Source organism: Aspergillus fumigatus, chromosome 5, assembly GCF_000002655.1.
Source record: "Aspergillus fumigatus Af293 chromosome 5, whole genome shotgun sequence".
In the NCBI taxonomy this organism is placed as follows: Eukaryota; Fungi; Ascomycota; class Eurotiomycetes; order Eurotiales; family Aspergillaceae; genus Aspergillus; species Aspergillus fumigatus.
The window spans coordinates 3680763-3696944 of NC_007198.1; the positions used below are offsets into that span (position 1 = coordinate 3680763).

Here is a 16182-nt window from a genome sequence, read left to right on the forward strand (position 1 = left end):
CTTTGCTCTACCTGTCTAGTGCTAGTTGTGACGGAATGCCTAGGTAACCATGCAGGATCTCTGAAGTTAGGCCTCGCCTAAGGCTGAGTAAGCCCGTGTGTACCCGCCAAGTGCCCAGTGGTTGTGGGTCTTAGTTGGCAAAACCTGTGAGCGGGTTATGATTCTGAGCATCTAACCTATGAAATGCAATGGTTTTCCGAACCTGTAACAGCAGAAAGGGGTCATGTGACTCTATAGATTAAAATATGTTGTATAACTTGTATTTTAAACTCCTCGAATTCATCCTATTACGTAGGTCCAAGCATAGATAGTAGATTAAGATAACTAACGTTAATTAAGAGCTCTCTCCAAATGAGAATGACTCTCCATACTTATAGCTCTATCTTCATTCAAATCTAATACAGCTCGTATCCTTCACTCTACTAGATGGCGTCTAACCCTGCCTGATGATCGATCTCTCGCGAAGCTGGAAAATGGGAGTGACATTTCACCTCCATTTCCTTACAGCTCTTCGGAATCATCAATCACATATAGGTAGTCATCTCACCCCTGAGAATTCTACCTTAGCCTTAACCTCTATCTGTATCCATAGTTTGATACCCTGGATACTCTCCTCATCTATGTATTCAGTATTCTATTCTTTTTCTTCATTTACTGGCTTCATTAATTAGATAGGTTAGTTTACTGTGTCAGACTTATATGAGTGAATAGTTAGTACCTAAAGCCCATTTAGACCTAAAAAGCCCCTGAAAACCTAGAGTTATTCATGACGTTAAGTATAATCTAGATAGCTGAAGGAGGACCGCATGTTTAGTCCCCAGGACCAGGCTTATACTAGCTAGGGAAACAGCCAAGTCAGTGAACTGATTAAATTTTAGGGCAGCTAGAATGTCTAGTACGCGACTCAGTCTCTCAGTGGTCAAAAGTCCTGAAACGAGCACACATACAAGGGAGCTTTTTGATGGAGAACAGAGACCTTAAGTACCTTCTGTTGGTTTTTCCGTCATGCTTAATTGATTAAAGTGACTTACTTTCCCAAATTAGGCCTGCTTTAGTCTAGACGTGGATTGGATGTTATAATTTTGATTTGAATCACCTGAGGCTTTCATTATATGTTGAGAATCTGTTTTTTCTAACAGCTTGATTCTTTACAAAATTGCATTAGATCTACATTCAAAACAAGATCAGTATAGTCTCATGCCTAGAACCACGGTACAACACATATATAGCCCTGTTGCTGTCTGTCTCCGCCAGTCCTGAGCTCAAACCCTTGTTTCATTGGGACACGAAGGACGGTAGGGTTGCAGTAGGATATTATAGCTCAAGGTGAACATGCAATCTATTGAGCAGAAGGCTAAAGGCTCTCGCAGATGACGTTGATAGTATGCGTTCAGATCACCGCCGACTTAGAAAGGCTAAGGGTCTATGTTCTGGATCATGCGGTGGTGTCGTTGAATATGTTAGCGTCGCCTACGTCTACGAGAATGGTGTCCAACAGCGATGGGCAGATGGGCAGTGTTTGTGGATTCAAGCAGTAGCAGTGACGACTAGCTTATTAGTGATAGATGAGTTATGCCGGTGTGTAGATCTCCGCCTCGATAATTCCCAGGTCGCTGTCCTCTGAAGCCACCGTCACACTCTGGCCAACAGTAGCATTGAGATCTAACGTCACATAGCCTAGAGAAGTCGGGGTGACCCCTTCATAGACTACGGTGTCGTCCACACTGATCTGGACTGGATACTTTGTCGTTCGGAAGCTGTGCAGCTTCATCACCATCTGCGACACATTGACTGGACTGTCCCAGGAGTACTTGATCCAGGTACTGCTTTTGTCCCCGTCACAGGACCACTCTGTTTCCTCGTCATCATCGTAGGAATTGATCATGTTCTCCGTGTCACATCCAGCAGTGACGTTCAAACCCTCCACAGCTTTGCGAGATATGGTGTATGATTCACTCGATGGTGTCGGACCGCGAGAGAGAACAAAAGGAAGGTCGGACCCGGGGATGACGGTGCTCAACCCGCCCTTACTGGCAAATGGCTTGGTGTTGAGGCTAATCGTTGCTGGTTTGAGCCCGTCGGATGTAGCAGTCAGAGTGACCTGGCCGGCTCTTGTTGTAGACCGCAGCATGACCCGGTTGATTCCGTTTTCGACTGGGAGGGTAGTTGACAGGATGCAGTTGTCGGCACACTGGGCAATTCCGCCACGCCAGGAGGCCTCCCCAGAAAGAGCAAAGTCAATGATGTTCAGAGCAATGGGGTTCCTTTGACCCTCTGCATCGACCACCTCAACATCCACCACGGCAATATCCGCACCATCAGCCACAAATCCAGACGGCCCCGTATGAGGCGTCAACCGGATACTGGCGGGCTCACCAGCAGTCGTCTTCGTGTCCAGCAAGGATTCACGAGCGTCCAGCCGTCCCACGGCCCTGATCGTGCCCGGCTGCCAAGTGACATTGGCGAAAGTGAAAAGGAATCGGCTGCTCTGCTCGCCCTTGCCCACAGACTTGCCATTCAGAAACAGCTCCACCTCCTCCGCCGTGGACACAACGTAGAAATCCTTGACCGTAGTGTCGTTGTAGTTCCAATGCCCGATGATATGTCCTGCCAACCGGTCGACATCAACCCAGCTATCCCACATCACCTTGTGCGCGTACCACCCGTCCTTCGGCAGCCGGACCCCATCCACCTCGCCAGACCGTCGGTAATTCTCTGCTCCTCGATGGTGTGTATTCGAGTCCGAAAATATAATATTCACCCCACCGGCATTAACCCTCGTCCCCGTCCCGGGCCGCTGCTCGAAATAGTCGAACCATCGCCGCACATTCTCCACCGCATGCGAGTCCTGGTTGCGGTTGTACTCGCTCGCATCCTCCCCCTTGTACGGCGGGCCCGCCCCGTCCACATGATACGGCGGAGACCAGTCATCCCAGTACTTCCTCAACCCCTCGTCACGACTATACTCCATCTGCCAGAGGCGGATGCGCGCCCCCTTGTTGATATACAGCATTTCGCCCCCGTACTCCGCCACAGAGCTATTCAGCATCTCGCGCGATCCCGCCGCGCGACCCCCGTGTGGGTCGTACGTATCCCGCAGAGCCTTCATCTCGCTCATGTGCGCCTCCGAGATCCCGTGGTTGCCGGCTTCGTAGAAGATGACGCTGGGGCTGTTCCGGTGGTAGATGACTGCGTCGCGCATGAGCTCCGTGCGCTGCGCCCAGCGCCGGCCTGTTGCGTCGCCTTCGGAGTCGCCCGCCGGCAGGGCCTGGAGCAGGCCCAGGCGATCGAGCGACTCGACGTCTTGTTTCCATGGGGTGACGTGCATCCAGCGGATGAGGGCGGCGTTACTGGCGAGGACGAGGCTGTTCGAGAAATCGGTGAGCCAGGGTGGGACGGCGCAGCCGAGGGCGGGCCATTCGTTTGTTGTGCGTTGGGCATAGCCTTTGAGGTGGAGGGTGCGGTCGTTGAGCTTAAACGCGCCGTGGGTGAACTCGGTCTTGCGGAAGCCGGTGCGGGTCTTGACGGAGTCGATGGCGTGGTGGTTGAGGAGTAGCGAGGTCCGGACGTCGTAGAGGTAGCCGTACCCCCAGCTCCAGAAGTTCAGGTCCGAGAGGTGTGTTGTGGTGCGGATGGTCCGGGTCTCGTTCGCTTGGAGGGTGTACCGGCCGCCGGTGATGGTTTTGAGTTTCTTACCCTGCACGGCATCGTGGATGTCGACTTGGTACTGGAATGTTCTGGCTTGTTGGTACTCATTGCGGACCTGTGATTCTACGTTGATGGTAGCGCTCTTGCGGGGTATATCCAGGTCGGTGGCATAGATGTAAACCCCGGTGGTCTGCAGATTGGAGTACAACGGTAGAGTCTGGTACAGTCGATCTGTAACATGCAGGAAAACGTTCTTGTTGATCCCGCCGTAGTTGGCATAGAAATTCTTGTCGTTCCACTGGTACGGCGTGCTGGTGGCCTTCTCCCTGTACGTCCAGCTATTGTCGATTTGAGCCGCCAGGACGTTGGTCTGATTGTAGAGCGTGATATCGCTGACATCAAAGCCAAAGGCCATGACCCCGTTCTCGCTGCGACCGATCCACTTGCCATTAAGGTAGAACTCCCCGGCGTGACGGATGCCTTCGAACTCGAGAAAGACTTTCTTATTCCGGCTCGTGGCTGGCAGGTCAAAGTGTTTCCGGTACCAGGCAATTCCGGTGGACAGGTTGGCAATGTCCACGCGGAAAGCATCATCTTCGTTCCACGCATGGGGGAGGGTTACGTCCTTCCAATCGTTGTCGTTGAAGGACGGCGACTGTGCGGACGCGGGATTGCCCACGAGTACTTTCCACCCAGAGTTGAAGTTGTATTTCATCCGGCCATCATCTCTTGCTTGGACAACGAGCAGGAGGGAGAAGAACGTAAGGACTGAAAGAATGGACTCTCTCATTGTGAATATATCGCAGATATCAATCAACGCCTTAGACTGTATCATCCTCGACTGCCAACCCATTTATACCCTCGCATGCTCAGATACTTCGCAGCTATCTTGCCACAATGGACATTCCGATGTCAGTTACCGATCCCAGCAACGGCATCTGCTTAAGACGAGGGCGTCATTAATCCACCACTGGTAAGCATCCGCGAGAAGGGCTGGGGGAGATCTCATCGTAGTACTCCGCTGTTCAATGGATTGAGCAAAAGCCGAGCATCCTATGATGCTGAATTGAATCCAGGAGATCTGCATTGAATTAATATATGCTCCCTTGGCAATCGGCAAACGAGGCCAGAAACTCGCAGTGATGAGGCTATCCCCCGCATTTCGGGTGGAACTATCCCGACACTGCAAGAACCATGCATCGATATCTGCTGCACATGATATAGAACTAGCACATATGGCCCTAGGGTGTGGTAAATAGGGCTTCAATCCACATGTAGAATGTGGTTAATTCCTCGAAAGCCCTTTGCCTCTAAAGCAGCAGTGTGGTGCTCTCTGATACTTAGGCGAAGGGTCGCTGGTAGATCTCTTATATAGTAAACTGTCCTTACCTATACTCCTTGTATTTCCTGTACTACTACTGTTTTAGAACTCATGCTATCATTTTATACACCCTACCTAAGAGTAGCTACATACGTGGTGTTCTGCCACGATAGTAGTTGACGGTCTTTGCTGGTGACGCTCTGCACCAAATCAGGACTCAGCCAGTTTCACTATGGCAGTAACCAAGGTAACTTTGTCACTAACCTCATAGTAGTTCTGGCGAGTGGCGATAGGAGTTGCATGCGGCCCTAGATATAACACAATTATAATAACAATGACAGTGATTTAGTGACACACGGTTGACAGAGGCTGACAGTGGTGTCCCACACATTTTCGAGACAGATCATCAAGGGCAGAAGCCCTAGCCGGCTTGATCATAAGCCAGCTTAGCATAGCACCTATACACAGCAGCTAGCTATGCCTTGCAGTGGCTCACTCCCGCCTCAACCAATAATTTGCAGTATTGGAAATGCAGCCACACGATCGGTGGCGGGAAGAGGTCTTTCGAGGTCCGCTCTTTGCCGTTGTAGAAGATGTTCTTCAGCCTGAACTCGGCCATGCCCTCGTCAATGTCGATATCAGTCGTGATTTCAGCGAGGTTCTCCATGTCCCGAGGGACTCCTGGATTTTCGGACGGGGAATGGGCTCCCCACAGAACGACGGATCTGGGAGTCTTCCCAACGACGACGAAGTGATTCGTCACATTGGTCCCTGGATCAGAACATCAGCGATGCGCATCCACAATCTCTATCGAACCTAGAACCTTGGTCGGGGTTCTACCTTCTTCGTAGGTACTGTTCAGTAGCTGCTTTCTATCCCACAGGATCGAGTCCTTGTTAGAGTCATTCCGTCCCAGTTGCGCCAATATGTTGCGCTGGATGGCGTATCCTGTACATAGAGAAAAAGGAAGCAGTCGGTCAGTAACACGCTTGTGAGGTTTACTGTCGGCTTCCCAGCATACGCTCGAGAGCACTCACCATAACCACCCCATACACCCGCGCAGAACCTCTCAAGGAGGTTCGAACCCCCATTAAGAGCATCATTGACCAATTCCGGTGGGATCTGGGATAGCGGTACCTTTCGCACGCATGAGTCGTTCAGAGAAGGATGATTTCTCGGGTTGTGCTGCTTGAAGTATTTGCTCTGAAACAAAGGGTCATTTTCGGGTCCAAAGGGCTCGAAATAGCAATGCATGGTCCATAACTGCCAGCCCCCGGCTCCGGCTACAGACGCTGCAACTGGAAACTTGCAGAAAGTTGCTGCTCCTGATCTTGTAACCCGGAAAAATGACATGGTCCTGTCAGTAAGTATCCAAGTTCAGGTTACAGAAACGGACATTATAGGAGAATTGTGATCAAGAATTCCAGGCCTATATACCGCCTCCGGTACCTCCAACCCAGTAGGATATCCTGCCAAATATTTCTATATATCTCTCTTGCGAGATTCCAACATCAAAACAACCCCGGCCGATTACTCAGCGGCGAGTGTATAACTAACTAGTCAGTGATTTCGATTTCGTAAGACGCCGAACGGCCGAAACCACCGAACCATTCAATAACCGTGTTGCGGACTCTGGGGAGGGCAGGCTTCGGGAGACCAACATTCTGGCGGATCTTAGTCAAGGCCAGGAGAAGAAAGTGCGCCTGATTGCTCAAACGGGGTAGGATGCAGCTAACAGAGTCAAACCTTGAGATGTCAAGATCAAGCCAGCCCAGAGGACATGTCACATCTGGGGCAGCTGTTTCAGTGCCCTCACCGGCAAATATATCTGCATGCTCCCTCGTACATTTGGATAAAGGAGGGATTGTGTCGATCTCTGAGGTCACGACTGCACGGATATTGGCTGGCGCATTCTCAAAGGGCATACATTTTTTATGTTTGGATATCTGTGTATTTGGATATCATTTCTCCATAGCCTTTCACATGTACCCAGCAGCCATTACTGTCACTATTTTAGATTCTCCACCGACTTGTAAAATAAAGTCATGTAATCTTAAACCTCAGGGATCTGATCAAGGGTCATCAAAGAACGGGAATCATGCTATGTGCTGTGTGGCAAAGAGAGTCATACTAATAAGACCGAGACCAAGTGAGAAGTTATTGGATACTTTCGAGCCTCAGCTACCAGGGCACCCAGTCCCCATTATAATTAACGAATTGGCCAGATGTCGTTGACTTGCTCGCTGCTTCAATCTGCAAAAGGTGTGAGAGATCCTCAGATAGTCATAATATCAGTATTTCTCCGTACCTGACGTGTAATTCCCGGAACAGTATCCTCAACAGTCACCGGAGCCTTCTCTAACCCATTGAGCTGCGCAGCGCGGCTGCCCATATCGGTTTGGACAAGTCTTACCAGCATCAGTCTGACTAAATCCCTTACAGAATAGGCTGTGGATTTGAGCTTACCCCGGATCAATCGACAGAGTTATCAAGTGCTTATTCTCGGCATCAATCTTCTTAACCAGATAATTCCCAGCCACCTTCGACATCCCATAAGCTGCAGTTAATGAAGGCATTTGTTCAATCGCATGAATGCTGGCCAGGAGCGTAGAGATATAAACGAACTTGGGAGTACTGGCTCTCTGCAGCAACGGTGCCATGGCTGTGAACAGCCGAAGCGGTCCCAGCGTGTTCACTGCAAAGTGAGAAAGCACGTCCAAGTCAGTCATTTCCTGAATCGGGCCCCAGTGGTTGCATATTCCTGCATTGGCAATGACAACATCGATGTGCTCGATATGATGCCGTGTCTGGATTTCGGACGCGGCCTCCGCAACCCTTGATGGGTTGTCGACACTGAGCGGCACGATAATCAGATCACAGCCACGACCCTTTGGCAGCTTACTGAGATCTTTCGCTTTCTCCGACGAGTTGTCCCGAACGGTTCCAATGACAGTGGTGCCCGGTTGGGCGAGATAATGTGCTGCAAGACCTCTCCCAATGCCTACAGACCGAATTAAACCCGAGACTTATAGATTGAAAGGTTGCTGTTGGCTCACCCCGATTGACTCCAGTGATAAGAACAACACGGTTCATCTTAGGATGTGCTGCACTTAATAGCGTTGTTCGGCAAGTTGGAATATCAGATGGGCGGGTCATTGGCTTCTCACCAGGGTGTGCCTTTTCCCGGACGAACTCTGCGCAGTGATATAGTTACTATCTTCGAGGCTCTGTGTTGATCCATCGGGCTTTGCGGTAGGGTAAGTCGCCCACCTCTTTGCACTTCCCTTGGAATAACCATTTAGTAGTGAACAATCACCATAATTTAGGCCCCTTGCAATATGATATGACTCCGGATAGGCTATGATCGGGTTTCTCATAGTGTTTTATGTGGGTTCCCTCTGTTCTGGGTCCAATTGCCTACATTCTTCACCGATGATTAAGCGGAGCCGAGCGTACAGAGACAGTTACAGAGTGCATTGCATGTTGACAGAACACCCAGAACGTTGGTTGCTCCGTGTCATCCTGTATGCGAACCCGGAGAGTAACGGAGGACGAGTCACAGAGAACATCCCCAACTCCTTTTCGAGGCATTGCCGATCACTTGCATGCCTACCGCTGAGTCAGCGGTGGCAGCGTGATATTGTAGTTTTGCATGCCATGTATATATAAACACATATACAGATCGTCCAGTGTTGTTATTGCCAAACACTCTCAAATCAATTGAGGTACCCGGCGACTTTACCTTCGGCTGCAAAAAACAGTCACAATGGCCAAGCGAACTGTCGTAGTGATCGGTTCTACTGGCTCACAGGCACGTCTTCCCACAGTGAATCGAGCTATGAAGACGGCTAACCTTGGTGCCTATAGGGTGGATCCGTGGTTGCAGCATTTCTGAAGCACCCCGATCTCTATCATATTCGGGCAATCACCCGTGACCCTGCCAAACCCGCTGCACAAGAACTCGCTGCCCGCGGCGTTGAAATCCAGCGTGCAGACGTGGACGAGGGCAGAGAAGTTCTTACTGTTGCCTTCGATGGCGCACACATTATCTATGCACTGACAGATTTTTGGCAGAAGCAGTCTGCCACGGCGGAGGTCGAGCAGGGAAAAGCTATCGCCGATGCTGCCGCCGCGACAACAACCCTCCAACACTTTGTCTGGAGCGCTCTGCCTGACCCAGTCGCCCTGTCGGGCGGCCAGTTTCTCAATGTACATCACTGGAAGGGCAAGAGCTTGGTCACCGAGTACATCCAGAAAGAGAAACCCGAACTGTGGGCGAAGACCACCACCATCCTTTTCCCCAATTACTTTGAAAACTGTCTGACCAGCCCCGGCCGGTATCTGCCCGTCAAAGTAAGACAGCCTTCCAGCCTGGCATAAACGGAGATGGAATGGCGGAGTACTCACGTTGGAGATCTCGACTCAGGACGAAGCGGGTACCTATACTCTCAAATTTCCTCACAGTCCGAACACGGTGATGCCCAACGTTGCTATCGCTGATACGGGCAAGCTCGTCCACCTGGTCGTCGAAGCCGGTTCGGCCTACTTCACGAAGGTTATTGCGTTCTGGGCCCAAGCCCTGTCGGAGGCGGAGAAGCTGGCTGAACTGGGGAATTGTATGGTTACTCCCAATCATACTGTCTACATTTCTAAATTCGATGTTAGACCACAATGTCCCAACTCGCTACCACCCGTCCAGCGCCAGCGACTTCCAGAAGCTCCTCATGTTCCGTGACGGCATGTCTGAGAACATTGCGTTGGACTTCACGGAGCAGTTAATGATTTTTGAAAAGTGTGGGAATGTTTATGCACGAGATGAATTCGTGCAAGCCAACGAGGTGGGTCAATGATTCTCTTCTCCGTTCAACATCAACTGTTTACCTGGCATCACATGCGCTGACCCATGTTAGATCCCTGGGCTGCGACTTCAGACCTGGTTGGAGTTCATCCGACAGCATAAACTGCTGGAGGAGCATTAAGCAAAGTATCCTGGCGCGCAAGTCTCCTTCCGTGTATAGACACTAGGATGAAGCAGGGTCTCCGTAGATTCTGACCCACGTGGACGGAACGAGGGCTCGTCTGCCTGGTCATCATCCGTGCATCTTAGAATTTTGGCTATTAATTTTGGTGGAGCTTTGCCAAGTATATAATTATAATGTATGGAGTCAAGGACCCAACCTGATAGCTGCCGATTACTCAGCGGAGCCGGCAGCTTTCTGGGGTGGCTGACGATGCCTTCAGAGAATATTCTTTTCAACAATGGTGAATGTCGCATGACCCTTGCATGTACTCAGGTCCGTTACTAGTACTTGGTTTTCCAGAAACCAGTAGTGTCTCCTTTTGTTACATGAGCAATGCCCGGGAAACGCCCACGAAGTATGCGTTCGCCGCTGTCTCAGAAGGGCCCTCGGACGCCGCGACGGAGAGCATGCGACTCCTGTTACAAGAAGAAGGTGTGTCTAACGCATTGCTCGACTCAGCATGGATCTCGTCTTACCTGTGCGTCTCCGGTCTCAACAGATCCAATGTGATGCAGAGTTTCCCCAGTGCAATTGGTGCAAGCATCATAATCTCGCCTGTACCTATAATAGAATCTGGGGCCACAAAGGCGTGGGGTATGGCTATGACTCGATATCTTCCAAGTGCCGCCGGCCGTAATGCATAACGTCACGAATTCTCAACTAATCCATCTGGTTAGTAATCCGGTGACTCTAACGCCTAAAGAGGGTGCGCAATATCTCCTTGGAGACCCATTATCTATCCCCGGTGGCGGAGGTGCGCTTCCAGGTCCGCCCCAAGCGGCTGATCGGACATGGCATTTGAGACCAGGAAACACATTCCTGAACAATGTCACCTGTCTTGGAGGGCACCACGTATTCTCTGATGACGGCCGGAAATGGATTGAGTCTCAGGTCGGAGAAACCATTGACTTCGACAAGTTGTTCTCTCTCGAGCTTCACTGGTTGAAACCGCTTCGTTTGCATGCGAACACCACAGCACCTCCTGCTCTGCGTCCGAATCTCCCCAGTAGGCCGGAAGTTGAAAGATACATTCTGGTCTATAGCTCATCCTTTCAGTGTCTAGTTTTCCCCGTGATTAGCAGATCATTATTCGAGAAGACGCTGGACCTCGCTTACAGTCCCTCCCGGCCGTCAGGTTCAGCCAGCGCCAAATCCTGCGTGTATTCATTTCTCTCTCTCATATCCCTGTTTGGTTTTGATGACAACATACACGGCGCTACGGATTGCCAATCCTATGCATCGGCGGCGCAGAGCCTTTTGGCACCGGTGGTTGAGGAGATGACAGTCGATGGACTCCAGTCATTGATCATGCTAGTATGTACAGGTCCTGCCTTACCATGGCCTTCTTCTTTTTTAGCGTCTAATCAACCCGCCAGGTGCAACTCCATTATTTTCTAGGCGACCTCCAGTCGGCAGCGGTGACTTTGTCCATCGCCGCTCGTCTTCTGTATGCACTGGGGGCTCACGTATTCCCTACCAATAGGGCTTCCGATTCGTCCCTACGCGCATACGACAAAAGTGAATTGGGATGCCATCTGCGCGATCTCTTCTGGCTATGTTATTCATTCGACAAAGATATATGTCTACGGACGGGCCAACCACCGTGTATGAATGATGCACATTGCGACCTTACTCTACCTTCAGATTATTTATGGCTGCAGAATATCAATCTACAGCAAACCATTCCACAGATCAACAATCATACTATTCCCCTTTTTCCTTGGGATCTGCGCCTCTCGATGCTCAAGTCAAGGATATACAATGAGCTCTACTCCGCGAGTTCCCTTCATCAGCCGGTATCCGAGTTGCTGTCGAGAATTCGAGGCCTCGACGAGGCATTAGAGCAATGGAGGCTGTCGCTACCCGGGGAGTTTCGACCGACGTTATACTTTTCTGGAGAGACGCCTGTTAGCGCCAACGTGAATACGCAGGCGGTAATGTTGCGGCTTGCATACTATCATTGCATAACCACCGTCCATCAAGCAACCAGCAGACGCCACGTTTCACAACCTGATCTTGTAGGGCCGAGACTCAACGGGATCGGTTCAAGTGCAAGCCTCTCTATCGCCGCGAGCCGTTCAACACTGTCTTATCTTCATAGAGTGTTGCCTGTGGTCAAAGGGGAATGCTTTTGGTATGGGTGCTGACGTTAAATCTGAGGCTGAGGCTCAAAGTATAGCTGACGGTCACCTCCCGGATCAGGATCATTCTCTTTTACGCCATAACTGCGGTGTTGACTCTCTTCTGCAATATCATCTCGAATCCCCGCGATGCCGAAGCCAGTCATAATGTGAACTTGTTGCAGATGACTCCGGGCTTAATCCGCAGAATCCCTGTCCGGAAGTTAACCCTCGGCGAAGTCATCCACCTCCAGTACCTCGACGGTTTTACTGCCGAACTTGCGGCCATTTGTGTGCGTGCTGTATCCAAGTCACAACAGAGTCCAACCGACGCGGGCCCGTAGACTTTCGCGGGAGGGCCAAAATACCCTGCTTCTATAGGGTGCTGGGGGGTGGTGATGAACGACAACATTACCTTGCAATACCCACGCTAGGCTACTGGTCCGGCTGCTGTTAAATAGGCGATAGCTCTGTAGTTGAAGACGAAGGTTTAATCTCCCATCCCATTCTATTTTTACTAACCTGTCTTCTGCCCCAAGTCGACTGGCCGAACCCCGGGTTAGGTTGGGTTCTTGTTAGGCCCACCCACGGGTACCCCAAGCTAGGTTTGGTGTCCTAACCCTGCTGAATATGCTATTCAATACCTTCTTTCCGTCTTAATTGTGTAGGAATGTTTCTGTGCTACGCAACGGCCCGAACACAACTCATAAGAACAGTAGCTTCTACTCCAAGTTTAACGCCAAAGACATTGGACATGTCTCAATATCTGAGAGTCCTGGAAGGACTGATACATACCAAGGGGTCGCACCACCCATTCTCAGGTTTCCCAACGAGTGTCAATGGTAGGCCAACATTCCTAGCAAGCAACTTGTGTACCCATTCATCTGCCGCAAATTCTTCTGTCGTCCAGAGAGATATCTTGAGTCATGTCAGATATAAGACGAGCACTAGCACTTTAATAAAGCATAACCACTTGGACCGATTCTACGCGCCGCGCCTGATTTCTTACAGCGAAACCTCCTAGTCTCCATCAGCTGTCGCTTGTTGATTCTTCCATTCAATCTGCTTGCTGATATGTACAGAGAGCCAACTGGATGCAGAGATAACCTTGAAGCCAAGTATGAAGACATCAAGTCACCACACGGAAAGATGTCCGATGTTCATAGAATGTGGCACCTTGTGTGGGGTTGGAATGCTTGCATCCCTTGGTCGAACGCCTGACAAGATAGATACTCCCCTCCTATACGGAGGAGATTGCCACCCAGTTGAAGTTCTGGCATACGGATATCTGACACGACGCTGCTACATCTGGCTCTTTGCACACCTCCCATGTATATGGAAGCACCCTACTTCCCCGTCGGCCGGAGACGAAACTCTCGAGGATGTACTATCAATGACGAGGAGGCGCATCCTGTACGGGGGGAGAGCTGACTATGCACGAGGGCTTGACTGGAGACGTGCTGTGTTGGAGAATGTAACCCCCGCAACAGTTTCAGCGATAGAGTCCCGACGGGAGCATTGCATATAGCATTCCTCTCTTCCATTGAATAAATAGAGCTATGTCCCCAATACCTGTCCTTGAAAGAAAAATCTACCCTCATCACGTTTGAGCTTGGACACTATGAGGATATTGACATCGTTTTTTCCAATCCTGATGCTTGGGCCTCGTGCACATGCCTCAGATGTTCCCGAACTCCCATCGCGAGATCCATTCTATACACCAAAAGCCTCGAACTGGACCGACGAGAAAGTAGGCACGATTCTCGATTCTCGCAGGGTGACCATCGACCTGCCCATCTTACCAGGTGGTGAGATCGAGTTCGAGGCCTTCCAACTGCTCTACGTAACACAGGATCTCCACCAAGACAAGGCCACATCGGTCACGACCATTATTGTCCCGCAGGGAGCCAACACCAGCCGGATCCTGTCCTTCCAGATTGCCTACGACGCGCCCGACATCAATTGCTCGCCCTCCTACGGGCTGCAGAAAGATGCTAATAAGGCGGCGGCTGGGTGGTCTCTGAACCAAATGATCTTTGTCGCCGAGGCTCTGTCTGACGCCGGATCGCCGGTGCTGAATATCCCCGACTACGAAGGGTCGAACGCCGCATTCACCGTGGGGCCCCAGAGCGCCTACCAGACCCTGGATTCAATCCGCGCGGCGACGCAGTCCGGAGAGATTACGGGGATCGACCAAGACGCGGAGACCGTCTTGTTCGGCTACTCTGGCGGCGGCTACGCGTCCGAATGGGCCGTCGAGTTCCATCATGACTACGCGTCGGACGTGCATATCATCGGAGCTGCGATCGGTGGGCCGCCCCCGAATATTCTGAAAACGTACAAACATGTCAACGGGAAGCTTTCGACATTGAATGTCTGGGCCATGCTCGGTGTGATGAATGCAATTCCCGACATCGACAAATGGATGCGTGGGGATCTGAAGGACGAACACCAAGAGCAGTTCCTCGGTGCCCTTCAGCGGTGCAGTGAGCCTGAAGTCAAGCCCCCGAAGATCCCTACCTGGGCCAACCTCAACGACTGGTTCGAAAACGGGGACGAATTCTTGACCAGGTTCGAGTCGAATCTTACAGAGATTGGCGTCATGGGAAACCGTATCACGGAAAAGACAGCGCCCAAGTTCCCTCTGTATATCTATCAGGGCGCATTGGACCTCATCACAGCTCCGTATAAAGATACAGAAGACCTGAAGGAAAAGTTCTGCCAACATGGAACGCCTGTCGTCCTCGTCAAGTGGGCGGGGATGGGCCACGGTGGTACTCTTTTTGCTGGTACTACCTGGGCCATGAAATGGATCAAGAAGGTTTTCAATCGCGATGAAATTCAAAACGGCTGTTACGAAGAAGAGCGCGAGGTGGGTTTCGGTGCCAGAGATCTCGCTGGATTATTTGGAGACCTTTACGATGATGGCGAGCTTTCTACTGGCAGACGGCTTGATTGGGGGGACGACGAGGGTCTGCTTTCTATCCAGGATGGAGCACGGCCAGTGGATGTATTCCAGAGGCCAGAGCTGTGACATGCATCTCTAAAGTATGCCGACTGATTAGCCATGAGTGTAGCGATGGAATAGTCTGTTGATGAGGTCTTGTTGAGAGTTAGGGCAGAGAATGTGTTTGGATATCTCTCAGTGTGAAGTGAGCTGGCAGATGCTTGCTCCAGCTGCTGTCGACCAGGGTTATATTTCACTTTAACCAATGTTTATCTGAAAGGAGGGGCTATATCTTCAGTCTTTCTTGAATGAATCCATTGTACCGTAGAGCTCTCTCGGCCAGCTTATTGAAAAAGCAGCTCGAACCATACCTGTGCTGCTCACCCGACTTCGCCAGATACTGTTGACAGAGGTTCGTGAAGAGTGGGCAGGCGAGAGGACACGCCACACGGTCTTGGTGGCCCATCTGCAGCAACAGTCTCCGTTCTGGATATCTGATATTCCCCATTAGTAGAGACAATGTCAAAGCCTATCTTCCTGTGCGCATCTGTATTATCACTGCGCTAGGGGTCGGACGGCCTGGTGTATTCTTAGAACCTTCTTCATTGGAGTCGGCATAAATCATATTTTTAAACTAGCTATAGTGCGGTCTCTGCGTCATTGCTTTTTACCTGCTGCGTGTCCATGGAGCTTCTGCCATCTATAACTAACAAGATTAGTAAATGGGCTGCGACAGCGCCACTGCAACTGAGCTGCTAAGATTGGCCAGAGCTGAATAGAAGCTGTTTTCAGTCCCAAAACATGATTATATCACTAAATCTGATTACTCTTGCGTTGTGAACATTGCAAGTACTCCTGGCCTAGAATATGGCAGTTACTACAGCACAGAGGGGCCTATTATGGGTATTAAAACTACTCTCCAGGGATATGGGATAGCTCTATTAACCTAACTCCTGCACTCAATAAACTCCTGCCCTTCCTAGATAGAGCACCCCTCTAGCGCTTCTACCTTCGTCCTAGATTACTTCTCTTCGAAGCTGTTCTGATACAATTGATAGATCCTAGACTTCTGATTGCAAATTCGGACTCGAAATTGCAGTGATTCGGTTCCAACTGGGCTGCACC

At 50.6% G+C, this 16182-nt stretch overlaps 7 protein-coding genes across 7 annotated transcripts; 3 read left to right on the plus strand and 4 right to left on the minus strand.

The window, feature by feature from the left end:
- Nucleotides 1-1501: 1501 nt before the first annotated feature.
- Nucleotides 1502-4501, minus strand: AFUA_5G14090 (putative cell-associated beta-galactosidase; the record flags this gene model as incomplete). Its single annotated transcript, XM_748155.2, has 1 exon — nt 1502-4501. One exon carries the CDS (start codon nt 4499-4501, stop codon nt 1571-1573), a length of 2931 nt encoding a protein of 976 aa, XP_753248.1. The 3' UTR covers nt 1502-1570.
- A 943-nt stretch (nt 4502-5444) lies between these two features.
- AFUA_5G14100 (uncharacterized protein) lies at nt 5445-6388 on the minus strand (the record flags this gene model as incomplete). The annotated part of the gene is made up of 2 exons (XM_748154.2): nt 6007-6388; nt 5445-5740 (listed from the first exon to the last, which is right to left on the minus strand). Exons 1-2 carry the CDS (start codon nt 6320-6322, stop codon nt 5445-5447), a joined length of 612 nt encoding a protein of 203 aa, XP_753247.2. The 5' UTR covers nt 6323-6388.
- Nucleotides 6389-6525: 137 nt separating this feature from the next.
- On the minus strand, nt 6526-6894 carry AFUA_5G14110 (uncharacterized protein; the record flags this gene model as incomplete). The annotated part of the gene is made up of 1 exon (XM_748153.1): nt 6526-6894. One exon carries the CDS (start codon nt 6892-6894, stop codon nt 6526-6528), a length of 369 nt encoding a protein of 122 aa, XP_753246.1.
- Nucleotides 6895-7150: 256 nt separating this feature from the next.
- Nucleotides 7151-8062, minus strand: AFUA_5G14120 (SDR family oxidoreductase; the record flags this gene model as incomplete). Its single annotated transcript, XM_748152.2, has 4 exons — nt 7151-7222; nt 7278-7377; nt 7436-7970; nt 8026-8062. 4 exons carry the CDS (start codon nt 8060-8062, stop codon nt 7151-7153), a joined length of 744 nt encoding a protein of 247 aa, XP_753245.2.
- Nucleotides 8063-8735: 673 nt separating this feature from the next.
- Nucleotides 8736-9819, plus strand: AFUA_5G14130 (NmrA/HSCARG family protein; the record flags this gene model as incomplete). The annotated part of the gene is made up of 4 exons (XM_748151.2): nt 8736-8780; nt 8837-9322; nt 9396-9585; nt 9635-9819. The coding sequence occupies 4 exons, from the start codon at nt 8736-8738 to the stop codon at nt 9817-9819; spliced, it is 906 nt and encodes a 301-aa protein (XP_753244.2).
- Nucleotides 9820-10235: 416 nt separating this feature from the next.
- Nucleotides 10236-12606, plus strand: AFUA_5G14140 (transcription factor domain-containing protein). The gene is made up of 5 exons (XM_077804897.1): nt 10236-10422; nt 10490-10584; nt 10668-11304; nt 11367-12124; nt 12193-12606. The coding sequence occupies exons 1-5, from the start codon at nt 10324-10326 to the stop codon at nt 12452-12454; spliced, it is 1851 nt and encodes a 616-aa protein (XP_077661033.1). The 5' UTR covers nt 10236-10323; the 3' UTR covers nt 12455-12606.
- A 1125-nt stretch (nt 12607-13731) lies between these two features.
- On the plus strand, nt 13732-15337 carry AFUA_5G14150 (putative lipase; the record flags this gene model as incomplete). Its single annotated transcript, XM_748149.2, has 1 exon — nt 13732-15337. One exon carries the CDS (start codon nt 13732-13734, stop codon nt 15142-15144), a length of 1413 nt encoding a protein of 470 aa, XP_753242.1. The 3' UTR covers nt 15145-15337.
- Between the last annotated feature and the right edge of the window lie 845 nt (nt 15338-16182).